The 22,672-nt window shown below is 44.0% G+C and overlaps 1 protein-coding gene across 4 annotated transcripts in view; it reads right to left on the reverse strand.

Moving 5' to 3' along the window:
• Positions 1-20,713, reverse strand: part of MYRF (myelin regulatory factor) — a 92,597-nt gene extending 71,884 nt beyond the window's left edge. For 2 of the 4 annotated variants that reach the window (XM_033157007.1, XM_033157015.1), the window contains exon 1: positions 20,295-20,712. In XM_033157007.1, the coding sequence (XP_033012898.1) occupies positions 20,295-20,340 (46 nt within the window). In that variant the 5' untranslated portion in view covers positions 20,341-20,712. Of the gene's footprint in view, positions 1-6,850; positions 6,938-20,294 lie in introns of those variants that run through there. The other 2 variants (XM_033156992.1, XM_033157000.1) reach the window with 2 other exon arrangements.
• Positions 20,714-22,672: the final 1,959 nt, after the last annotated feature.

A 22,672-nucleotide genomic window follows, 5' to 3' on the forward strand; every position in this document is an offset into this window, starting at 1 on the left:
GCACAGATGGATCAAAGTTATAAAATCTCCTTCAATGTCACAATTTTTTGTTCATGATGAATGCAATGCCAACCATCAATAGCAAATTTTTTAGCTCCAATTTTCAAGTTATAATACAAGGAAAATCCAGGATATTTCCAAGAAGAAGAAAAATAGGAATTTGTTTCCATTAAGGGACTGTCAGATTTTCATCATTAATTCTCATAGTTCTACTTTCTACCATACTTTATGGATTTTTTGCAAACATGGTTGTCAGACCTTTTAACGGATACTGCTGTATATCAAGAGTTTGGTGAAAAAATGAATAGGTTTCATATATCCAGGTTTATTAATTTGAGCCACTTTTGCTTAAAATACATAATTGCTTTTTCATCTCAAGGAACTCTAAAGTGAACTGCATCTGATCGCTCCTTAATTTTGTTTTCTGCTGACATATTTTTCATGCATATTGATTTCTCTAATCAGTTTTTTCTGTTCTTTTTTATTCCTAAGAAAGGAGCCTATATTAAGAAAAATACCCCTTAAATATGCCTCATAAATCCCTTAGAGTTGTATATTCTACTTCAGGAACACTTTGTTCTTGGAAGAAACATCTTGCATTTACAAAAAAATGAAAGAAATTAATTTTTGGAGGTTGAAATATGTCTCCTGCAGATAGTAAGAAAGAGTTTTCCATCCGTGCCATATTTCCTTCTTGAAATAATATCTACCTGATATTTTTAGCAGTCTGCTTTATTAAGTGTTAAACATTTCTGCTTATTCATAAATATTTCATCAACACAAATAAGCTATATGCAAATAAACAATCATGGAACTAGCATTAATTTTGTTCTGGGATTTGATATTCGAAAGGCAACACTCCCCTTCTGTTCACATGTGCCGCATGCATACGCAGACAGAGTAAATAGATCTGCTATATCTTGTGGCACTGAATTCCATAAGTTAATTGCATTATGTGTGAATGGATATTCATGTCTGTCCTGCATCTGGAAGGAAAAACAAAAACACCCTCTACCTTACTGGGCATGAGTTGAGTAGTCAGTTGGTTAAATTGTACCATGTTCTGGGTATTTTAATGTTAGAAGCTACGGTGCAAAACATCAGTATGCCTTTCCTGCCCTGTGCTGTTCATTCACGTGCTATCATCAAACCCTTTCCCCAAGGGGGAAAGCAATGAAAAATGCAATTATTAGGCCTTATTTTGATTACAATAGAAGAATATTCGGTTTAGCAGATTCTGTTTGCTGTGGATAAACCACCTCAGGAGAACAAGGAAATGACATCTAAAGTCACTTAGCGCTTGCGTTTTATAGTTACAGACTCTCAGACTCCACAGCTGAAGTTTTCTCTCCTGCCATTTTAAGTCATGGCAATGTATCAGACAAAGTTCAATGAGATAAGCAGCCAACGCAAGGCATCATGTTACAAGTCCTCTTAAGAGCCGGTATCCTGTCCATCAGAGATGCAGGCCTCTGCATTCTCCAGAACGCGCTGCAGAAGCTGTTCCAAGTAAAACAGGGCTCCACAGCACGAGACACAATTGTTTATAATTTGGCAGAACCCATTACCATGAGGGTGCAAGTGACCCACACATTTATCTTTAAGCAGTTACCACAGGTCAGTGAGTTGCTCAGTAAAAGCTGACTCGCAAGCATTTGCACAGGTAAACCTGGGAATCGGTATACTTGCCCCTACAGTATTCGTTTCATTTGTAGAGTCCAAAGGCGACAAGCGTCCCAGCTAATACACAATACGAAACCACGTGAAGACCGAAATCCCACATTAACAACCCTGTATTCAGCCACTGCAGTTGCTCTGTGTGGGTTGATCTTGTCTGCCTTAGACGCATCGCCTTTGCTGTCCTTTCCCAGTTCTGCCTTGCTACATTCCAACTAACAGGGGAGGTCAACTGGGATGGGGTGGGGTAGGGTAAGGTAGGGGGAGAGACTCTCCAACCAAGCATGGGCAGCTGGCTTTCTTGGAATGAGCTCGGTTGTGCATTCAAAAGGTCCCCGGTTCCATTTCTGGCATCTCCAGGTATGGCTAAGAAAGAATCTCTGGAGAGTGACTCAGTTTAATGTGAGCTATATGAACAAATGACCTGAGCCAGTACTGGGCAGCTTCCTATGACTAAGTAAGTGGGACAGCCATAAAGTTAACAGAAGTCTTCCAAACCCAAGATGCTTTTGCCTGAGCAGTGGTAAGCTGCCATGCAGAGGGGGTTCCCAGGTGTGCAGCAAAAGGAGCATACCTGCCCCAATCCAAGGAAGAAGGAGGGACTAGCAACAACAGGAAGGTCAAAGCAAAGGTGTCATTGAACTCGGAAGAGGAGCGAAATGAGGAAGGAATGTAGATTTAGATGATAGCCTGCCCTAGCCACACAATCGTGCTGCATGTAATGGGGAGCAGGAAGCATAAGGTCAACTTAATCAAGGTGACTAGGACTACCTCTCCTCAAGCAAACAGGAATTTCAGTGCATAAAGCAAAAGGAGGTAAACTTACGCCAACCCCGACCTCTCTCACCACCAAAGGAGCACAAGCGAACAACAGAGAACCTACACAAACAACGCTGACACCAAACCCTACGTATATTAAGTAAAATAGAAACATCGTCACCCCACCCCACCCATCTCCCCATCCCGCCCACCTCTTTTCCCCTTTTCTTCCTAATGTCTCAACAACCAAAACTGATTTGTTAAAATGTTACATGGAAAAAATACGAGAGAGACATTGCACACACCTTTGTAAACCAAGAAAATATTTAATAAAAAATACTTTTTTTAAAAAAAAGGTGGTAAACTCAGTGAAAAGAGGATTTCCTCCTTAGCACCTGCTGTTCTCTTGCAACCTTCACCCCTTGGTGATCTTATCACACTACACCATCCCCAACATTTTATCTTTTAGCAGACGAATGGGGGACGGCAATTAATTCAGAAGCATCTGAGAAAGCAGAAGGCAGATTTGGCCAGGGAGCAAGGAGGATCATACTATGTGAAATTATAATCAGTAACATTCATTAGTTAATTCTGAATCAGGGGGCAAGGAGGATGACGCTATGCGGAATTATAATCAATAATTTATTAGTGTGGCATTAGGGTCCTGTTTGTGTCTCAGAAGAGCCACTCCTTTTCTGCCCTGTTCTCTGGCACCAAACACACCGAGTTAATAATTCCTCAGCTTCATTAAGCTCACTGGGGCTCTTATCAGAAAGAGCACAAAGTCCAAGGGCAAAGACTCAGCCAATCAACAACACCTTTGTAGGGAAGCAGTGAATTACCCAGAATACTCCACCAACTGCACAGGCTCACAGGTGCCTTCACGGGATGCACACACAGGAAGAATTTCCAATGGCGTTCCTACTTATTAAAAAAGGGAGGGAAGGCTACCAAGAAGATAATGCTTGTGTGTTTGGAGTTGCAATCAATAACTAGTGGCGGCACAGATCCAGCACACAACAAGAGATACATTGGGCAGTTGTACACAATGGAGGGGGGATTATCTCAGCATTATAATCCCTGCATTGCTACCCTAGATCTATCATCTTCAGTTGGGGTTATGGAGATGCTTATCAGGGCATCTGCAGTGATAAGACTGCAACAACAGAAGAAACAACCTTGTCCATTATTACCAAGCGCCTCCTATAGTGTGCAACAGCAAGGGAGTGTTGAGCGTGTTTCTGGGGCAAGTTACAGCTTCCTAGTGCAATATATGTTCAGAAAAATAGACTCTTGCATTGCCTCCTCACGTGAAGGTGACTGTTTTATTTTTCTATACAGCGATGTTCACCCATGTGATGATCTATCTAAAAGCATGTTGGCAAGAACACTACATTCCGTTAAAAAACTCCTGAATACTCACTTCCCTTATTGGTGCATAAAGAGAACAAACCTCTTCTTCTGCATTGTTAGGGGTTTTCCCAGCATCAGTTGAGGGGCTGGACCAGATGACCTTTGAGGTACCTTCCAACTCTATGATTCTATGTTCAAAGAAAAAGTGCAAGGAAGAAGCAAGAGTAGGAGCTCATCTTTAAAGAACAATCCAGGCTCAGAATATACCCAGTATATACACTCCATATATATCCAGGCTCATATACCCACAATTTTGCATATATGCATAATTTTGTAATTAACAAAATATCAACTTACAAGTTACATTTCTGTTTCTAAAGCCGTTTACTTGCCACCATGGCAGCAAAGATAAGCTTGGAAACATGCAGGAAATCCCTGGTGAAATCTCAAAGAACAGTAGGACTCCAAGCAGTAAAGTGGGTAGGTTTCATTGTATGGCTTGCAGGAGCATAATATATTACGCAAAATGAGCATGTATGCAAAATTGCTTAATTTGCACTATTCAAATAAGCTGCTGAAATCCAGCTTTCCTTAGCCTGTTAGTGAATACAGCACTGAGCTAGATGAACCAGCGTGTTATACGTGGAGCTGCCTCTCTGAAGACTCTTCGTAAATTTCAGCTGCTGCAGAATTCAGCCGCCAGGTTGCTCACAGGGCAAGACAGCTTGAGCATATATTGCCAATCCTGGCCCAAGTGCACTGACTACCAATTAGTTTCCGGGCCTAATTCAAAGAGCTGGTTTTGATCTACAAAACGCCTCAGGACCGCAATACGCCAGGGCCTGCCTCTCCCCTGTATGAACCAACATGGACCCTGCAATCATCATCTGAGGCCCTTCTTCGTGTGCCTCCCCCCTGAGAGGTCTGGACAGTGGCAACACAAGAACGGGTTCTGTAGTGGCTCCCTGTTTGTGGAATGCCCTCCCTTAGCTAGGCTCACCTGGTGCCATCATTATATATCTTTAGGTGCCAGGCAAAAACTTTCCTCTGTAACCAGACCTCTGTCCTTTATCCATCTGTGGCCTTTTAGAAAGTGAGTGGGATGTTTTTACAATATTTCTCTTTCTTCTTGGTTTTAATGTATCTATGTGGGGTTTATTGTCTGTTTAGCAGTTATAAATTGCTTTGGGGTGCCCTGGGCAAGATAAAGCGACTGACAAATTTAGTAATTTAATTAAATAAATAAATAAAACCAATGGTCCGGCTCAGTATAAAGAAATGATACTGCTCTGTCTATAGAAGGGCAAGCAGACACCTTTGGAAAATCCCCACATAACTTCACAGGATGCAATTTTCCTTGTGAGCAACATTTCTGAGAACAAATCAGGAGTAAGGCACATACTTCGGAAGAATCTACAGGAGTCTACTTGTTGCCTACACACACACACACACACACACACAACAATAAGAATACAGCCCCAAATCCCTCAGTCCTCACAGGGTTTGTAATCCAACCAAGGGTCTGTTGAATCAAGTCATTTGTTATCATACAGTTCTACGGTGATCTCAACAAAATCTCTGCAGCTTTGAGTTTTCAAAACTTAGGGGGCACTCATAATGGATTTTAGCCAGTCTAACTTAGGCACACACTCCCACTTGGCTTGACTGATGGGCAGACAATGGGAGCCCACATGAAGAAGATATGGACTGAATGTACACCTGGCACCACTTACAGAAATAAAAACCTGCATTGACATGGTCCATATAACAGAGCACGGTTACTTTAAAAAACACATTAATGAACAAACTTCTCACCTTAAGTAGATGATTACAGCTCTTGCTAACCCTCCAAAATCAGGGGTTGGATACAGGCTTCAAAACTAATAGCTTTTATTTAATTATTTTAGAATTCTAGCAAGTAATTCATCTGAAGACTGAAAGGTGGGTGACATTACTTCCTCAGCTTATTTGTGCTTACAAGAGCTATGTGAAGCAAACTCAGATTGTTTCCATTTTACAGATGAGGCACTGAGATTAAAAGACAAAATACAACATGGCCATTTGAAAATGCAAGTGCCCAATGTGGGGCTCAAACCCACAACCCTGAGAGTTGTTCTCTATGCAATTCCAGAAATTTTCACCAAGAATTACTAGGGGAGGAGGGCAGGGAGAGAAGGGCAGTTGCCATGAATGGCATGGTAAAATTTCACCAGAAATTGTCTCCAAGCTAAAGGCTGTAAAAGGTCAAAGCCAGCATTTTGAATTGGCTTAGAAACAGAATGGCATAGTTTCTAGGAGGAAAGGTGGATTATACATATAACGAAACAAACTGCTGGTACTTGCAAGTCATCTTCCTTCAAAGTTTTTTTTATCAATCTTTGCTTAAAATCTAGGGGTGTGTTCTGCACCCCTACATGTGATGCAACACTGAGGCTCAGCAGACCTGGACAGCATCCCACCTGAATTCCGTGTGTGACCTGGAACTCTCCCCAGAATCTTTGGCAACATGTGGGAGTTCCTTGGCAGACAAACCAGTGCAGAAAGGGTTCCCTTAACATATAAAGTTAACTTCTGCCTGAGAGAATAATGGCTTTAAGTTCTACAATTATTAAAGCCACATCAGTCCCAGCCATCACTGTAGTTGCTTAGATAAAAGGTCCTTTCCCCTCACACTCTCTCCCAACCTCTGGGTTGCTATGTTCCATAAAGTATATCCTAATGGACTGCATTTCACTTTCCCCCTAACCCAGAGACTCCTTCAGGCATTTCTTTCAAAGCTACTACAGTCCGATGAGATTGCACCATCCTTCATCACACTCATCCTGAGTTGACATGTAGATCCTCCATGAAAGAATGTCCAATGCTTTCCTTCACCAACCCTGCCCAGTTCTCACACAAAAGCTGCCACAGCTTTCACTACATCCCAGTGATCCACTTCAGCTGGTGTCCTGAGACAAACAGAAAGGGGGAAGGAAGGAAGGAAGGAAGGAAGGAAGGAAGGAAGGAAGGAAGGAAGGAAGGAAGGAAGGCCAAATGGGTCTACATTGCTACATGCATTTACCTGTTCTGATCCAACGCATCCTGAGCGTGGCAGCACTCAAGGTGTCACACTTCAACCGCGTCTCTGATACCCCCACTGTAACATCACGCTATGGTGCTTTGCTTGTCTGATCTGCATCCCACCGTGGCTGCCTGCAGGGTTTTCTATTCCTTTTCTGAGAGGCGGGGAAGGGGGGGTGGTAAGGAGGCAGCTGTCAGGCATGGAGGCTGCCACCTCTCTGCAGCATCTCACTCCGATTAGGCACACACTGGGATTTGGGTTTGTGAGGGGATTAGCGAGAGGGGCCAGTCATGTGTTTGTACTGTACCAGCTTCCCCGGGACCCTTCTGTCACAGACTTCCTCCACTAAGCAAAGTACTTTGGAGAAAGCCTCTTAATTTCCTGACACAGCACCAGCTAGTCCTGGAAACAGGAGGCCATCCTCAGCCTCGCCACAGGTAAAGGCAGAGGCCTAAAACCCAAATGAGATTCTGCAGCATTGCATGCTTTCTTGGGGTGGGGGGGGGTACGCCAATGAAGTTAAGCAGAATCCCATGCAACATTCACTGTAACTCCTTCCTTCCAAATATCCAAGGGTGGTGGGTTCTGGATCCATTTAGATGCTCACCTCTCCGTACCAAGGGAAGAGCACAACACCTGGAAGTCCAGTCAGTATCCTGCCTTGGCTTGCAGTCTCAGGACCACACCAAGAAAACCTCATGTGTGGTGAGCAAGTCACAAGCCCAAGATAAAACAATGTCTAAATTCCAGGGGTCAAAAGGAGGAGGGATTTGCTGTCATCAGTGCACTACAGAATGAGGTTGTTAAACTCTCTGTTCCTAAAGGAAACATTCCTCCTGGGTAAGTGAAGAATTAACTAGTCTTGATAAAGACTGGGGGAGGAACCAGGCCAAAAAGAAACCTGCCATATACTAAACAAGAATTGGCTGCTCTGTACCATCTTTGAGCAGCATGTCCTGCCAAGGTTTTCACATGCTTGCGGATATGAAAGGCCATACATTTGATTAATCAAAGTGATGCTGCCAGAGATAGAAGGGTAGATTCACAACAGCCCACCCTCAAAACACAATTAGTGGTGATCATGGGTGGGTGGTGTGATCTCTTAACATCCTGGTTTCAGGAGGGGATAATTTAGTCCTTTGCTGCTAACAAAGGGTACTTCAGAATTGTCAGGATCACGCTGGCTTTGTGACTCCAAGTCACGGGCAATGACAACAGTGCGCAATGTGGGGAAACAGGCTTCCAGCACTGGAGCTTTCTGTAGTATCTGTTCCAACACCACATTTGATCTGGATGGAAGAATGAGATTCAGGAAGCATTTGTCTTGCTCTGTGGGAAGTTGAGCTGGTCCCTTGTGGTTTCTGTGATGCAGCAGAAGACCAGTGGCTCTTTAAAACAGAGATGACTTGCTCAAGCGCTGCATGTCAAGGGCCAAGCCTTCAGGGACTGCATGTCAACAGGGAGCTTCAAGAAAAGTTGGTGTGGCTACCCTACAGCCAAACAGCCCCCCTCCTCAGCTGATCCAAGAAGATTAGGGGAGGGGGGATTATCACTCCCTCTCTGCTCAAAGGATCAGGCCAATGACCAGGGACAGGGCTATTTGCATTCCATCGTGGTGCAGCCAGCTCCGTGTCTTCTTTAACTTATTTTCTCTTTTTGTTGCCACTGCTAAAACAGGTTGGGTCATGTGGGGGCAAAATAGTTTGTTTGTGAAACCAGGTCAGGCCCCCAACCTGGGAGCCAGCTACCTCTGCTTTAAAAGCACATACATCCAAATCTATTGACCTCACTGCAATGTATGTAAACAGGTTTAGGACTGGGTCTCAGAGCAGCGTAGAAGTTAAGATCGCCAGACAAAATCCCTACAGTAAAAAGAGCACAATATAACTATCCTTAAAATACCCAAATGACTCTGCAAATAAACTCACACTCTGCCTTAAAACATTCACCAATACAAACACTCTCCTTCACACACCGATAACATACTCCTGTTGTAACATACGCCCTTCTCAGACACTTCCAGGCCCCACGGAGAAGAAACTAGCAATGTCAATAGCAAAGTTACAGGAAACTACCTGAGCAGGAATGACGGTGTGCATGAACGCAGGTTCTTTAGTGACTTTTAACAATTGGCAAATGGCATTGAAGTGCCAATATTCTTGACTGCTATAAAGTACTATTTTCCCCAGGCCATTGATTGAAGGAACTGGGTTTCATTCCCACCAGCTGAATAGAGACATGACTCCTTTGTATTTAGCCAGTACATTTGACTCCTGGCTGCAACAGCACTGCATAAACCCTTTAGTTTTACAAACTTTGGAATTCCTTATTCTCCCTCGTCTCCAGAGCCCCTCTCTCCCTACCCTATTAGAGCTTTCACAGAGTTGCCAAGCTACTCATCCAACTCCATCCCCCCATACACCGTTTGTTCTTCTTTTTAAGCTGCTCTGCACATCTTTCCTGATACACATTCTTTAACAACCTCTTATCTCATAAATTAGCCAAGAGAGCGAGAGGGATCCCGAATAGCTAAGCTCTGCTGTAACTGTTTCCCTTACGTGAGTGTTAGGCGGAGAGGAAGGTAGGGTTTTCAGAGAATGCCAGCCAAGGGTCAGGCAGTGCCTCTCTCTCTCTCTCTCTCTCCCCGCTACCCCCAAATACTCTCTACCTTCTCTTTGATATAAAATACAAACGCTCTATGTAAACACTCCCTGAACAGCACGGACAGACCGAAATTAAGTGCTTTACCTTCCTTGTGAAAAAGCCTCAAACCCACCACTTTTAACCTCTGCAAACATTCTTTCTCTTATGACTCCCCCCACTGACTTCATCTAAACTTCGGCAATATGCCAGGAAATACTCCCCAAAGTTTAGCTAATCCGGAACCAGAATACTGAGTTAAGATGCTATGGCCAACACGGTTTTCAGTCTCCCTCTCAATGCAATTCCACTGTACAGAAAAAAATAGATACTAGATCTCAGAAATATCTTGATCTATACTCTCTCCCCTATCTAAACCAACGCCTTTTGAAAATAGAATGTGGGGAAGCCATTCCATGTATGTTGGTGTGACATCAATACATTGTAATTGGTTTGCTTCCATTTTGCCCTAACACTGAAATTATTCTCACCTTCATCTTTTTCTTGCCTCTTGCTATTTGTACTTGGAACAGCAAGCCCTTATTCTCTGGCAATGAGTGAACAAGAGAATGAAGGATTCTGTGCGGGACAACGTTGTGTATCAACACTATCTAGAGAAGGGATGGGGGGGGGGCTTGTGGCCCTCCAAATATTGCTTGACTTCAACTCTCATCAGCCCCAGCCCAGCATGATGGGAGCTGGAATCTAGTAACAGGTTACTCAATCCCTGATCTAGGGTATTGGTGTTGTGTCATGCACCAGACCCTCCACCACTATTTTCTTTAGGGTCCCTACAGGCAAAGACAGGCTGCAGCGGATTGAGAGGATGAGGCCAATAGAAGGCCCAATGGTCAAGAAGGCAGTTTCTGCATCTGCTGTAGAGGGAAGTGAGGGGCAGATGGGGCTCATCAACCTGGGAGGGTAGACCATCTAGGAGAAGGAAAACTCTGTGATCATATGCTGCCTTGCAGGATATCTTCAGGAAAATAAAAGGCTAAGGGGTAACCCCTGCACAAATCCAGAGTGGGGTTCTTAAGGCAGTTGGATGGCATCTTTTACACTTTCTTTCTGCAACTCCTGTAGCCACGCCGGCACCCAAAATATTGCTCTGCTTTCATTTGGACCACATCAGTGAGGCTGGGGGGCAGGTCTTGTTGCCTAAGCAGTCCAGGACCCCCATATACACTGCCCAGGCTTGCGCCTTGGGGAGGTTACTTCAGTGATGCTAACACAGCAGTTTGACTTCACCTCCGGGGGCACACTCCATTGTCTCCCGGAACAGGTGGATGACAACAACAATTGCACTTTTAAATGCTTTTTAATATTTTTTTATACTCCTGCATCACATGCTCCATTTGCCAAAATACCTTCTTGAAAGAATTCCAATTAAAGATACAGGAACACCAGACTTCCGGCTGGCGACGCCATAGCGGGTGGTCGGGGCTGCTTCGGCTGCGAGGCGCCCGATCCATCCCGGGGGTTAGGAGCCGCGCTACCGCAGCGCGCGGCTCCGGTTGGGGTGCGGGAAGAGCGTCCCGCACCCTGGGCTCCCCGGCTGTGCCCGCGGAGGCTCCGAACCCTTCCCCTACCCCCCTGTAAAGGGGGAGTGGGGGTGAAGGGACAACGGAGCCGGGCTTACGGGGATATGCCCCAACCGGGATGCAAATGCGGCGGCAAAGCCCGCGGTGAGCGTCCAAGTTCTACCTGTGAAGAATGGAGCTAAAGGAACCCGGTGGTCGTGAGTAAATAATCTTGGCAGAAATCGTGTTTTTGGAACGATCCGGGGGGAAGGAGAAAGGCAGCCTGCCTCCCTCCCTTCGAGCCTAAGAAATTAACCAATTTGAGGGATTGCTGCCACAGAACTGGTTATAAAGTATCTAAAATCGATACATGAGACTGGCAAACTTTTTTCTTGGGAAGCTAACTAGCGGAAAATATCTCTATTTAAAGTTGCGGTGTTTGCGCTCCAGCTTAGGAAAATGGCGACGAACAAAGAGACAGGAGAAGAAATATGATACCCACTTCCTCCTCCTCTGCCAGTATGCTGGGTTTCGTCCTTGAACTGGTATTGAACTCTGGACTAACAGATGAACAAAGGCTCACTGCCTTGAAGGTGGAACTAATTTACAGAAAAGTCAAAGTCTTGTGTGGGGGTCTGAAATGGAACCAACTGCCCACAGAGGAGGCTAACAAAACTTTTGACACTTTGGAAGGAAATCTTGTCAAAGAGCTGAGAGGATGGATGGAAAGATGGGAAGAAATGAATGAGCTACTTCGGAGAAGAAATTCGCTTGTTGGGGGTGGCAGCCCCAAGGCGATGTCAAGATTTGCTATATCCAGTCCCCGAGGTGTGAGCTCGGGGGCCAGGGACAGAGAATTAAGGTATTTACAAGAAGAAAAGGAATGCTACAAAGAACCGGAGAAGCTGAGAGAGGGAGGGTTGGATACCTCGGAGCTCGTGGCAAGGAGAGCTTTGGACTGTGCCTGGATCTGTGGACGTTGGGAGAGGGAAGTTGCATGGAAGTTCAGTGCTGATGCCATCAGGAGAAGAAGAATGGACAGAGGGGGTGTGGGGTGAAGTATTAAGTAAAATCTAAAGCAATCTGTTATGGTATTTCGAAATCGGAGGGTGAACACTGTCAACAATAGTTTGTTTTATTATTTGTTTGAATATGAAAAGAGATATTTCAAGTTTTTATGTTATTAGCAGCAGTTCAAAGGATAGAAGAGATAGATTTGATGAGGATGATTTGTGAGGATCTATGAGGATGTAGTATAAATGAAGTTATTTTAAGTGGTTTAAGTTTATAGATTAAGACGATTAAGACTAAGATGAAGATTAAGATGAATGTTTTACTTTATATATATAATTAAGTTTAATTTTTTTAAATGAAGAGGTTAAAAAGTAGATTATGGATATAAACTCGAAGGTGAAAAGGCAGGGGAAGTCAACTGTCAAGATTGGAAAAAGAAAATTTTTTTTTGTAGACGTCTAATTAAGAAGAAAAATCATGGCAATTTTTGTATAAGATGTGTAATTGTATTTGTTTTGTATGTGTATAAATGTAGGTGTGGTTAAGGTTGTATGTTGTTATAAGTAAAAATGTCAATAAATTCTTATTAAAAAAAAAAAAAATAAAGATACAGGAACACCATCTTACTCAGAATCGGATACCCCTGAAGAAGACCAGGAGGAGAAACAGACATTAACAGTTGGCTTCATGTTGCAGGATGGATTTAAAGGAGAGTCCTAGGCCGGAAAAGACTGGAGATTATTGATCTAAAGAGATGAACATTCACAGAACCAGAGGTCACTCCCTCAGCACCAGTCTAAAGGTAAAAATATCTATCCCAACAGCAAGTCACCCAAACAACCCACACAAGCAGGTAAGAATCAGACCTTTTCCCAGCTGTAATTCAGAGATCTTTTCCAAAGCCTTCTTCAGTGAGCTACTAGATACCTATATCCCTCTATCTTTCCTCCTTACACTCAATCCTTCCTTGCCCACAGGACCATCAGCCTTCAAAGATACATGGATTCCACCTGTGCTAATATACATATACGTAGATATTGAAAGGAACCTTAATTCTTAAATGGCATAGAATGAATTGAACTGCTTACTGTAGGGTTCGATGTGGTGAAAATTATAATCTACTTTTATTGCTGGCTTAAGTGTCATGTTCCTTTAGATGCTTAGTCGTTTTAATTTTTGTATGGATAAATCCTTGTTTTCTGACTGACGGTCGAATAAAATTTTGATGATGATGATGATGATGTGGTGAAAAATCCATTTCTACGGAACCGATTAAATATCTTTAATTATTTCTGAGGTGGTTCTCTAAAACTATAAAAAATTTTTAGAAAAGACTGCCACAAGCAAAAATACTAAAACGCAGCCAGTTTGAAATAAGTATTTCCTTGACACACAGTATGTGGGTTGTACTGCTCTGCAACCAGGAGTAGAGATGCCCAAATCTATAACCCTACTCACAAAAGAGCAGACCATTCATGAGTCCATAATAGTCTTTTATTTTCTTATATTATATACCACCTTCTTTCTATCATGAAGCCCAAGACAGTGCAAATGAGGTCACCAGGCCAGTTATCCATCCAGACACTGACCAGACCTAGACCTTCTTAGCTTCAGCCTCAGGTGCCTTCAGACCACATCCTGATAATTAGAGAGGAAGCTCTCGGTTGTAATGCTAGAATCTCCTAAACCTGGGCACTTACTATAAATAAGGATTTTGAACACTGCCCCGTCTAAACAAACAAACAAACAACCCCAATTCTCAGAAAGGCATCAGGAGGTGCTCCATCCAGCAAGGAGAGTAAATTCTCTCATGGGAGTGGACATTATTGATTTCAGAATGTGCCAGAAAACACTATTTGCAGCATAAAAGCACCTATCTTATATCTAATTGTCAGTATTTCACACAACACACAGTTCATTTATAAAATTGTCACAGATTAATTACCGGTAGATTAATTTGGTACGTAGTTATGTTCCTAGAGGATAAATCAACAGTGCTGAACTGATGTCTGGAATCAGTAACAGACTGGAAAAAGGACCAATAAACTGAAGCTCAATAAAGAGATGTTGTTGGTGAACCTTCTTTCTACCTGTGCCAGTAGGTGATGGCTGACCAAAACCGGGTAAGATTTTATTCCTCTCATCCTTAAGGACCTGGTTCATAGTCAAAAGTGTTATAGATTTGGTCTTACCCTTACAGAACCAAGGAGCCTTGATGGCATGAAGTTATAACTGGCATGCCAGCTATGCTCTCTCCTGGATAAAGATAGATAGGGCAAAGTTCTTCACATTCAGGTAACATCTCAGCTGGATTACCACAATGCACTGTACATGGGACTGCCCTTGGAGACAGTTCCAAAACCACACAGTTAATTGCTAACTGATACAAGTAGTATGGAACACATTTTTCCAGTTTTAAAACAAATACACTGACTCACTGCCCATTTTCAAACCCAAGTCCTGGTGCTGATCTTAATTTTTAACACCCTTAACAACTCGGAAACAGGCTACCCCAAGGACTGCCTACTAGCCAGGCAAGCTCATGCGGTAAAAAACTACTCCAAGGGTGAAGGAACATGAAGAGATTAGACAAGCATATAAGACAGTATTTTCAATTAGAGCATCACAATTTTGAAACACCTCTCTAGGGAAGCTCACCTTGTGCTGAAACTAATATCTTTCTGAGTCTGGAATTACTTCTTTTTCTCCTACACCTTGTACTTGCTGTGTTTTTAAGTTTTTTTTTTTTTACCTGCCTCGTCTCATTTTTATGCTGCTTTATTTTTGATTAATGTATTAATGTTACGTTTTATATCGTGTATTAAAGAAGTGAAGGGATCTTCCAAATCAATGGCTATCAGCCACAGTGGTTAAATGGGGCCTCTATGTTCTGAGGTGGTATATCACTTAGTAACAATTCCTAGAGGACAAACAATTGGGAGGCAACAGCTTTCACGGGATGCATGTGGTTTTTTCCTGGACATTTCTGATTGGCTGCTGTTGGATAGGGTTTGCTGAATTAGATGTGCCATTCGTCTGATCCAACAGGTCTCTTATGTCCTTAAGTCCAGGGGTAGTCAACATGGTGCCCTCAGGATGTTGCTGGATTCCATCAGCCTCAGCCAGAGTGGCCTATGGGCAGTTGGGACAGGGTTTGCAGACCACAACATCTGGAGGTCGCCTCATTGGCTACCTCTGTTTTCAAAAAAATATTTTTGATTTTTAAAAAATAAATAAATAAATTTTGTATAAATGGATGTTATACAAAAAAAAGCTACCTTCCAAGCAATTCACAATCTCAGAGGGGAGCCTTACTTGCAAGAATGCAAAGGCCTGCATTTGTTGCTGGTGTTTAAAAGCTGAACTCCACAGAAGTTTAATAGCTGAGGAGGGCAGAGAGGGTTGGGGTCTACTGCATTGTCAGTATGCAGTCTCATGGAGATGATGGAGGAGGAGGAGGAGGAGGAGGAAGACAGATCTCTCTCTGGGTTGAACTTATTTAAATTATTGAGAAAACAGTCATATAAACTTACCTTTGTTTGCCTTGCTTGCTAATGTAAAGATGATCAACCTCCATGTTTGTTTAAGTGATATGTCCCATCCCCCCACTACCAAGTCTCAGCACTTCGAAAAGGTGGTTTGTACCAGTAACTCAATTCCAGATTTCAAGCACAGGGTGGGAATTGCGCTATTAAGCATGTACCCACTTAATATTCATTGAAATTGTCATATCTCCAGTGAGTCTCCAAGAAGCCTGGTTTGGTAGGAAAGGGCGGGGGGGGGAGAGATGACCTCCAGACATTTCTGACTACAACTCGCATTGCCCCTGACCATGGACCACGCTGACTGGCACTGATGGAGTTGTGAGTCCAACCCCACCCCACCCTGGATGGTTAAGTCCAGTCAAAGACAACTATGAAGTTGCGGCACTTATCTCGCTTTCAGGCCAAGGGAGGCGGCATTTGTCAACATCTGAAGGACACCATATTAGCTTCCCCTGCCATAAAATCTTCCATCTTGAGTGTTTACCTCTACCCACATTGAGGAAGTGCATGAGAGAGTGAAAGTGAGTGTGTGAAACCCCCAAAGCTGCTTACAGTCTTTCTGTGATGGGCAAGGGGAAGATGTACGGTAAGCCCACAGAGCTGACAATGAGCCTGCTTGCTATACCTGTTATATCTTTCTTAACTATCTCCACTTGGCTAACATTAGTAGGAGAGGCGGGGGAATTAACTGCTGGGCTGACATAGACTGACCATTTTTTTCTCTGACCTCGCGAGGCTATTCTTAAATCAAAACAATATAAGCTCCCCATCTTTTTAGAGATATTTTAAAGTTGCATTTTAGGCATCAAATATATGTATCATTAACGGCACTTTATCTTGCAGATCAACTCAAAATGGATTCAGAAATCATACCAAAAAAGTTTTTGGTGGATGTTGTTCATGTGAGGTCAAACGCAAGAGAAGCCATTTCTAAATCAAGTGTACATTCTAGCCAATGTAATCTTTATATTCACAATACAGATAAGGGAAAAGCAAAACCCAGTTCAAACATCATTTGTGAGCAAACTTGCAATCTACAAAGAGTATACATTTGTCTGAATGCATGTTATAGAATGTTATAGAACTCCCAATACCATCTCTCGGGGATTCTGAACTAACTTAAAATGTCAAGATTTTGGAAAAATCAACCACCTGAGAAGATTAGAGCAAGACAGGCAGGCAAAGAAGGCAAACAATCCATATCAGGAGCTCCCTACCCAGACTACTTAATGTTCCTCTTTTGGTAAGCATTTCCTTCACATCTTCACCTATCCTATAGCGACAGACTCTGTTCAAATCAAATGTAAATACAATGCATAGGTAATAAAGAAACCATCCTCCAAACCTTTATGTAATTCACACACTCAAAAAGGGAAATTACACAACTTGCAGGGACTAAAAAGTTGTCCTACTTGTCAAAACCTCAATCATCAACAAGACCGGAGGAGAAATATAGTAGAGTAGCTTTTGTCAAATTTCATTTCCCTAGAAAGTAGAATCAGGTAACTGACAATCACAGTTTCTGAAAGCATATGGATAAAGGGAACTAATCAAAACATGAAGTCTCCAATTCTATACCCAGTCACCTGGGTCCTATGGAACTCAATGAGACCTACTTCAGAGTAGGCAGGTAGAGGATTGCACTGTAAGACAGTTCGGCTGAGGCAAGGCTGCCAAAATTTGAGTCTGAATGTTTTGAAATGTTTGCATTTCAGGCAAAAAGCTTTTCCTTGATAAAGTTCTCCATCAAAATACTACTTTAAGGATTTCCACCCCCACCCCCCATTTTCTTTGTTGGGCAAGCAGTATCTGCCAAATGTCTTCCTGGAACAAAGATGTAGCCCCTTTCAAAATTGGGCACTATTACTGCTAGGCTGATTAGGCACAAAAACAAGAGTCAGGAAGAGCCGATACTATGAAGTGTGCCTAAGCATTATTAGACAAACTAAAAACACAGCTACATAGTGTACTGCCGATCTAGCTAAGTGGACACAAAAACAGTCCCTTTTAATAAATTCCAGAGGGTTAGCCTCGTTAGTCTGTTGCATGTCAGTCTGTCATTTAATAAAGATCAATTCGACAACTCTTCACTACTCACATGTTAAAGCATTTCAGGCAAAAGGAGGCTTCATGGTGGAAAACAGAAGATGGAAGAGGATACAGACTACGTTCATTTTTAATTACTGGTATTAAGCCATCTTGCACTGATGGGGTTTTGTTTCAGCCTCAAGTCCTTCCAAACCATACAAGCTTAAGGAAGGGACTCAGAATAAGAACTGTTGCAAAAATTGTTCATAAATGTGAAATTTCTTTTTCATTTGAGGCTGAATCTTCATTATCTAATTGCATTTATATACTGCACCAAATTGCAAGGGTCGAGAGCAAGTCACACAACACTTTATCTTAAACCATCTTTACAAGAGACCTGTATGGCAAGCCAGTATTATCCTCCCTATGTGAAGACGGGAGGCTGTGGATGAGAGAGTAAAAGGCATGGCTAAGGCCACCCAGTGAGTCTGTGGGCAAAATGGAGATTTGAACTAAGGGTTTTATTAGATTGCACTCTTAGCCACTAGGCTCACAATTACACACAGGTCATCTGGTGAAGGGCAACTATGACTTAAGCACACGTTTAGGGTTTGGTTTGTGGACCCATAAGGTCTGCTCTGCGTGCTTCCACAGACAGCTTTGTTACTGTACTCACTACCACTTCTACATAAACCTGCATTCAGGTTAATCTGCCACATCACAGCATGTGAGGATGTTGGCAACATCATTAGTGTGCTTAACTCTCAGAAGCTTTAAGGAAGAGTGCAAAGTGATGTCAAATCCCAGGCTTGATCAATGTATTAAACTGACCCTTAAGTCCATGGAAGATTATACTGCCATTCAGCCTGTCAACAACAGAAGTGTACTGGGCATGTCTTAATAATTAATTGTGTAGGATAATATCCCTATGTGCAATAGGTAAAGGTGGTTAGATCTGAAGTGCAGGATTTCAGAACATCTGGGGATGTGCAAAGGGAACATCATTAGTAAAAATAAGGCAGTTTTGCCAGTTACTCTGGAACCACAAATAAGGAGGTGTATGGAAAGGTTATAGAGGAAGAAAAGCAAGAAAAATCACAGGATCAGGGAAACTATAGAAAAGAGAAGGATACAGGACTGAAAATAGGAAACACAGGACACAAATGTAGAAATAAGGGAAGTGATGTAACCCCAATGCTCAAGTTCAAGACTTTAACATTTCACTAAATGGTTAATGACAGCCACCACTCTTGAGGCTGCTGTTAGCTTTTCAGAGCAGCAGCAACGATAACACACTTTTCTCCTGTGGGGACTAATAGCAGCTTCAAGGGGTGGGGGGGTGGGGGGGACTTATATTGGGAAACCAGAACAGGGAAAGGGTCAAACACCCCATGTTCAAATCCAATCAATTTAGAAGTTCCCAGGTGCATTATAAAAATGGGAGGAAACCCACACGATCTAAACACGTGACCCCTCCCATGTAACATGCAGTTTGGCCCTCACATATCTTTAAAATATATATATTAGGAATACACCTTTCAAGTGTAGACAAATAAAAAGTGGAGACAAATATGTGTGATGTATGTAGGCTACCATGTACACATTGGAGAATAGGTTTTCATGCTGATATTTCACCTGTGGCAGTTGGCAGTGTGCTACAGGAAAAGGCACCAGTACCCTGCTTTGTACTGGTGGGCGATATATATAAACTGCTCTTCTGCTAAGACTGGTACTCCAAACAGCTGCTAACAATTAAAATTCATGACAAAGACACATGTTAGGGATACATGGTGGGAGGGTGAATAAAAACGTACAGTATGACTCTTGGATTGCTTTTGCTACAAAAGACTAACATGGCTACGCCCTTGGGGAAAGGTAATGAAGGCAGAGGAATGAACAAGGCCTTGAACTAGAAGAAGTTGGTCATCTCTTTGGCTTAGGTCTGGAAGACCTTTGTCTGAGAGGCAGAGAGAGACTGAGGACAATTCACACAACTACTTATGACACATGTGCCTCTCTGGAATTTATCACACAATTTGGCAATGATCCCCCCCTTTTACTGTGAACTGCTTTTGTGAAAGCCTTAATATGTGTCCAATTTACAAGATCAGCTCTAAAAGTTACTTTCAACGTGTGATATAGTTTCCTTCATGGATTCTTTTTACTCCATCCATCTATCTCTTTATTACTGTCAATGAGCACCACTGGATTCTTACTCTCAGTTTTGAATAAGTCTGGAAAGTACCTATAAACATTTCTGAGTGAGAGAGAAAAAGTGAACTTTCTATGGGTGTTTTGAGAAAGAGAAAATAACTTTAGGGCAACAACTCTTTGGCCTGGGGGCAGAATCGGTACCCGGATCCCCCATTCGGAGAGACCACGACGGGAAGCCCTCGGTCTTTGGAGGGAAGTTTGTCGTGGCGTCACAACTTTTGAACCCCTTTTTTTAAACAACAGCCCCTCGCCAAAACTTCCTGCAGTTCAAATCAGTCCCCGAACCCTTTCACTCGCAAAACTTTGCCGCCCGACGCGCGTCGCGCTTTGAAGGGGGCCGCCGACGGGCACGCGGCGCCGGCGGGGCAGCTCGCGCGGCGGTCCTCCGAATAAACAACGACGCTCGAGGGGGGACGAGAAACGGCGCGGGCGTCGAGCTCCGCGTCCCGTCGCGCCGCGTGCGCCGCCTTGGCGCTCACCTACCTTCGAAGAAGCGCCGCAGAGCCTCCTTCTCGTCCACCACCTCCATAGCTGTGCCATGCACCAGGCGGCCGGGCTAGTCTCCGAGCCCGCAGGGGGGCATCCCCCCGGCCAGGGCGCCCCGAGCAGTGGAACGGCGGCGGCAGCGGCGCGCGCGCCCCGCAAGTGACCCTGCTGTCGGCCGCGCTGCCCGGGCTGTGGCCCCGCTTGACCCGCTTGCGCTGAGGTGAGTCTGCCCCTCTCTCGTTCCCTTTCCTCCCGCTCAGGAGCCGGCGCGCTTCCCCCCGGGGAGACGCGCCCCCCAGCAGCCTCCCCCGGCGGCCGCCGCGCACCGGCCTCTGCCACGCCGCTTGGCACTCAACTTCGGCGGGCTTGCTGCTGCTGTTGCCGCTGCTGCGCTCTGGCTCTCTGCGGACGCCCCGGCCTCTCCCCTCACGCCCTCCGCCCCTTCTCCCCGCCGCCTCCCCCTCCCGCTCCTCTCGCGGCCGCCTCCAGGGCTTCAACTCCGCTGGCCGGAGCTGGCGTTGCCTGGGGCTAAGCTAGAGGGCGCGCCGAGCAGCAAGGGCCTCCGCAGGGTTACGGCGGGCATGGGGGTTTCCTCCCCGCCGAAGGTTTGCTTATTGGCTTCTTTATTCCTCGAAGGATTTATACTACGCCTTTCTAGTTCCAAAATGGGAGCGCCTCTTAAAGCCTTGCCCCGTGGCGCCCCCCGCCCCCCCCGCAAGATTAGGTCGGGGGCGCCGCTCAGAGGAATAGGCAAGAGGGGCACGCAAAGCGGCAGGTCTAGATTGCCACATTTTTGTGTAAGGAACACACATGGATATCTGAGAGAGGGATCATTCAGTTCGTACCTTTAAAGTGCATTCAATGCACATGACTTCCCCCAAAGTGTTCTGGGAACGGTAGTTTCCTTCGCACCCAGTACCCTTAACAAACTACAGTTCCCAGGATTGGTGGTGGTGGTGGGGAGTCATATGCTCTTAATGTGTGTCAGGAGTGCTTTGAATATATGGTGTAGCTCTGAGTCAGAAATGTATGCATGTAACCGCCCTATCATTTAATCCTGGGGAGGGAAACCTGCATTTGTTTCGAGGGAATACGTATGTCAGTGGTGGGCAGGGAGGGCTAGAAGTAAGAGTACATAGAGCAACTAATGTAAATTTTAACTCTGTACAGTAAGCAATAGTTTCCACACAATCTTGCACATCCTTTTCTATCCTCCATTGAAACAAGAGACATAATCGGAGGAAACATTCAATCCAGGCAAAAACATTCAAAGAGGGTGTGAAGCAGGGCCAGGGCAGCCTGTGGCCTAGAGCAGTGTTTTTCAACCACTGTTCCGTGGCACACTAGTGTGCCGCGAGATGTTGCCTGGTGTGCCGTGGGAAAAATTGAAAAATTCAAGAGAATTACTTTATATATAGTCAATATAGGCACAGAGTTAAATTTTTTAACATTTTCTAATGGTGGTGTGCCTCGTGATTTTTTTCATGAAACAAGTGTGCCTTTGCCCAAAAAAGGTTGAAAAACACTGGCCTAGAGAGCATTCCAAGGGCCAGATAGGACCCGAGGGCCACATTTAGCCTCCCTGCACTTGAGGTTCTTCTCCCCAATTGGTATCATAATGCTCTTTCTAAATGTGTTTTATTGTATTCTAACTACTGTTTTTAGCTAGTTTCAGTTACAGGTGGGTAGCCGTGTTGGTCTGCCATAGTCAAAACAAAATCGAAAATTCTTTCTAGTAGCACCATGCACACGAAAGCTCATACCAGGAACAAACTCAGTTGGTCTCTAAGGTGCTACTAGAAAGAATTTTCGATTTTGTTTTGACTTTAGCTAGTTTGTTTTTTTATTTTATTTTAGCATTTTCTATTTCACATAAACAAACAAATTAAAAACATAAACTTTAACTTCCCTCCTCCCCATTGTGGATCTTAATATAATAATTTCCCCCTCAGCATCTCTTTCATAACTCTATTCTTATAAATCCTTTGTCATTCCATAGTTCAAATTTTTGCTACAGGTTTTCTGTCAATCCTACCAATGTATGTAATTGTTTGCAGTAGCTTTTCAAATAAATTACAGTGGTACCTCGCAAGACGAATGCCTCGCAAGACGAAAAACCCGCTAGACGAAAGGGTTTTTCGATTTTTTAGGTGATTCACAAAACGAATTTTTAAATGGCCGTGACTCGCAAAACGAATCGTCTTGCGCGGTACCACTTCGGATCGTGCTCCCCGCTTCGGATCGTGCTCCCCGCTTGCTTTCCTTGCTCCCCCCACTGCGATCGTGTCCCCCGCTTGCTTTTCTGGCTTCCCCCTGCGTTCCCTGCTTGCTCCGCTGTCTTCTCCCGCCGTGGATCCTGCTCCCCGTTTGCTTTC

This window comes from Lacerta agilis, chromosome 1 (genome assembly GCF_009819535.1).
Source record: "Lacerta agilis isolate rLacAgi1 chromosome 1, rLacAgi1.pri, whole genome shotgun sequence".
In the NCBI taxonomy this organism is placed as follows: Eukaryota; Metazoa; Chordata; class Lepidosauria; order Squamata; family Lacertidae; genus Lacerta; species Lacerta agilis.